This window comes from Oryzias melastigma, unplaced genomic scaffold, assembly GCF_002922805.2.
Source record: "Oryzias melastigma strain HK-1 unplaced genomic scaffold, ASM292280v2 sc00160, whole genome shotgun sequence".
Lineage (NCBI taxonomy): Eukaryota > Metazoa > Chordata > Actinopteri > Beloniformes > Adrianichthyidae > Oryzias > Oryzias melastigma.
In genome coordinates, this window is record NW_023416878.1 from 683,818 (window position 1) to 687,673 (window position 3,856).

The window sequence follows — 3,856 nt, forward strand, 5'->3', positions numbered from 1 at the left end:
ATAGGCTAGAGATCCTTAGAAAATCCTAAAATAGTTGAAAAAGCTACCATAAAAAGAGCTGAAAATCTTAATAGCTCAAAGAGCTGAAGGGATATGGACATCCAAAAAAACATACATAACATATATGATAATAAAGAAAAAGTGAATCACTATCAAACCAATAAATATTCTATCCTCTCCCGTCATAGTTCAGACTGTAGAAGGGTGGAATAAAAAGTCGTGTTCTATGTGGGTCTGGATAGTGTGTGTGGGCTTGGAAAATGTGGAGGTTTGGGGACCGCTGTTCTAAGAGATTTGATTTGCGTTCTTCCTCTTCATGCGTAAAGGTCAGCTTTCCTCTTTGAGGTCAGACCGGTGGGGGAAAGCGGAGACTTACTCTAGCAGTTCGAAGTTGGACTTCTTCTCCAGTCCGTTTGGATTCATATCTTTATAAAACCTCCTGGAACCACAAAGATGTCATTGTCTTTAATGAATGCGTTCACCCATGTGTGTGTTACCACCTTCTCGGTCCAGCTGTTACCTAATTTCCAGACAGCCCAGCTGTAAGGCCATCCCATCGCTGACCTTGGCGGCGTACTGCTGCATGTAATCGCTTCGTACCTGTGGAGAGCGCACAGTGATGATTCCAACATCGCACTGACACTCGTCTTTACTCTGAAACAAACTTCATCCTAATCAGAGACCTGCAGGTAAAAGTAAAGCATGGTGGTCCGGTCATCTTTGAAGGCCTCCAGGAAGTCCGACGGGATGTATCTGATCCTCAGGTCATACCTGCACAAAGAGGACCCACGTTTTTACAGTAAAGTGAATGGGACCCACTAAAGCACATGTGTCAAAGTCAAGGCCCGGGGGCCGGATCCGGCCCTCTGGGTAATTCTATCCGGCCCTCCAGATCATTTTATTTTATTGTTATTAATGGCCCGATGTTATCTTGCACTTATTTCTAACTTGTATTAGAAATAAGTATATAAGTAAATAACTTGTAATATTATAAAATATATTTTTATGGAGAGTAAAACATTGAAAGTTATTGAAGGTTTAAGTTGATTTATTCTGGAATAATTTTCCTGCCTTTTTATTATTCATAATTATGTCCAAAAGTTACAGTTTTAAAGTTAAAAAAAAATGTCATTCTGTTAGCTTTTGGACTATTTATGCATTTACTAAGATTTTTTTTCCTATTTTGTAATTTAGCTAATATTTCAGCCAAATGCTAGCTGTTTTGGGTTATTTAGTTTTTTCAGTTTATTTTAGGCTATTTTGGAGTTTTTTGCAAATATTTCAGCGACATGCTAGTTGTCTTGGCTAACTTAGGCTTTTTTTCAGTTTTTAGGCCATTATAAAGTTTAGCTATTTTTTCAGCAACATGCTAGCTGTTTTGGCTAATTTAGACTTTTTTTTTTTAGGCTAATTTGAGATTTAGCTGTTATTTTAGCTTGCTATCAGCCTCAGGGTTTTAGGCTATCAGCTCCAGGGTTTTCGGCTAGTAACTTTAGTTATTTCAGCTATCAGCTTAAGCATTTTTAGCTATCAATTTCAGCATCTTCAGCTATCAGCATTAGCATTTTCAGCGGCCAAATTCAGCTTAGAGCATTCACACTAGCATTATCACAGGTAATGCTATATATTTAGTTCATAATTACGTTAAAAGTTACGGTTTTAAAGTTTTAAAAATGTAGTTTTAGAGTGTTCTATAAATGTTTATCCTGTTCAGTCCGCGACCTAAGGTGTGTTTTGGATTTTGGCCCCTTGTACGATTGAGTTTGACACCCCTGCACTTAAGCATCGATACCAAAAGTAGTAAATGGTATAAAGCAGAAGATGACCTCCACTCAGCCTCGAGGTGCTGCTGCTCATAGCGCTGGGTGAGCTCGGCCACGGTCAGGTTGGGGTGCAGCCAGTGCATCTCCGGGGACTTGAGGTGTTTGAGCAGGAGGCCGTAGCACAGGTCGTATTTGATGCTAGGACCCACGCAGCCGCTGGACAGCACGACACCAATGACAGCCTGGAGCAGGAACCAGAAGAACGCACACCGGAGCGGTCAGCGAAAGCGTCTCACGGTGACCACGTCTCTGTGGAGGTTATTTTTACTTCTGCTGTCTAACATTTAATCTGGACTTCCTGTTTTTACTGTTTTATCTGGCTTGATGCATCAGCAGAATTGTGTGCTAACAGCAGAAGTGAGTTTCTTCGGTTGGAATAGAGAACACATAAAAGTACATTAACACAGAGCACAACATAGGTCTGGTACCTCCTGACCTCAACAGACCTGAATCTATATCCATCCTTCCTCACGCATGCTTTATAATTCATAGCGTCCTTGTAGCAGTCATGCGGTTTGCGGTGGCCTGTTCCACTTGCACTTAATTCATTATTGGGGGGTGTTTATGCTTTTCAGACCTCATGACCTGATTGTCTTCAGTGTATTTTTTGCAGTGATATTTAGGGATCTTCGAGATTGTGTGTTCTTAAACATGTTAAGTGTGTTTTCTAAAGATACTGACATCTATATAAACAAGTTTGTGGTCAATGAGTGGTGCAGACAAGACGAGGTAGATGGCAGATCAGGATATTTTATATTTAAAAAACCTCAACCTTGAAAAATTTATACTACGACCAAGTCCAAATTCCTCCCCGGTCAAATATCTTAGCGCTGAGCTGCTAGCGCTCAGAAAAGCGCTTCTTCTCCATGGCACAGAACAAGGGATACAGAACTCCCTTTCCCATCAAATATCCCTTCAATTGGAAGGAATGGGGATAAGTCAAAGGGTAGGGGAAGAATTCGGCCTAAATCTCCCAGCCGCCCCAGCACATAGTTCCTGGATGCCGCTCACCTGGTGTTCAGTGACAATCACCCACATGACACTAAAGAGCACAGAGCCTCACTCAGTGCAAAGTATTGTTGGTGCCACTCTGCCTGCATACTGAGCATTCTCTCCTGATCTGATTCTCTCCCGACTGTCTCTGTCTGCCGCCTGCCCCGACCCACGCCTGATCTCTGATATTGTTATGCCGGCGCCTGACCTCTGCCTGCCTGACCCTGATTTAGCTTTATGGACCTTAAGCTTTGTTTGACTTGCACTAGAAAGTAAATTTGCAGTGAAACAGAGTCAGGATAAAATAACGTCTACTTCCTCTTCTATGTGGAATAGGGCTGCCAAGATTAATCGACTAATCGAAAACTAATCAACTACTAAAACAGTTGACAAATAACTTAATTGTCGATTAGTCGTTACTTTATATTAGATGGAGTTGAAGTGTAGTAAAGTTGAAAGTCATCGTGGCATTCTGCTAGCTTTTTGGACTATTTTAGTATTTATAAAGGTTTCTTAGACTATTTTGGAGTCCATCCATCCATTTTCCTGACCGCTTTGTCCCGTTCGGGGTCGCGGGGGTGCCGGAGCCTATCCCGGCTACTGAAGGGCGAAGGCGGGGTACACCCTGGACAGGTCGCCAGTCCGTCGCAGGGCCCTATTTTGGAGTGTAGCTAATATTTCAGCTGCATGCTAGCTGTTTTGACTAACTTAAACTTTTATCAGTTTTTTAGGCTAATTTGGCATTTAACGAATAATTTAGCTGGCTATCAGCTTCTGCGATTTCAGCTATCAATTTCAGCACCTTCAGCTATCAGCACTAGCATCTTCAGCGGCCAAATTCAGCTTACAGCATTCACACTAACATTATTGCATGTAATGCTATATATCTTGTTTTTAGTTACTATAAAGCTAATGATGATGATTTGTGCTTTACATCCAGTTTGCGCATGACCTGATTAGTCAACTAATTGGGAAAGAAAATCGATGATTAGTCGACTATTAAAGTAATTTTTTGTGGCAGCACTAAAGTAGAATGCAGC

General features: G+C 41.4%; 1 protein-coding gene across 1 annotated transcript in view; it reads right to left on the bottom strand.

Moving 5' to 3' along the window:
• The window catches only part of LOC112138372 (protein-tyrosine kinase 2-beta), a 27,175-nt gene that overhangs the window by 21,098 nt on the left and 2,221 nt on the right, over positions 1–3,856 (bottom strand). The window contains exons 2-5 of the mRNA XM_024260924.2: positions 1,827–2,005; positions 684–771; positions 521–600; positions 377–439 (exon numbers count right to left, since the gene is read on the bottom strand). Of these exons, the coding sequence (XP_024116692.1) occupies positions 377–439; positions 521–600; positions 684–771; positions 1,827–2,005 (410 nt within the window). The remainder of the gene's footprint in view (positions 1–376; positions 440–520; positions 601–683; positions 772–1,826; positions 2,006–3,856) is intronic.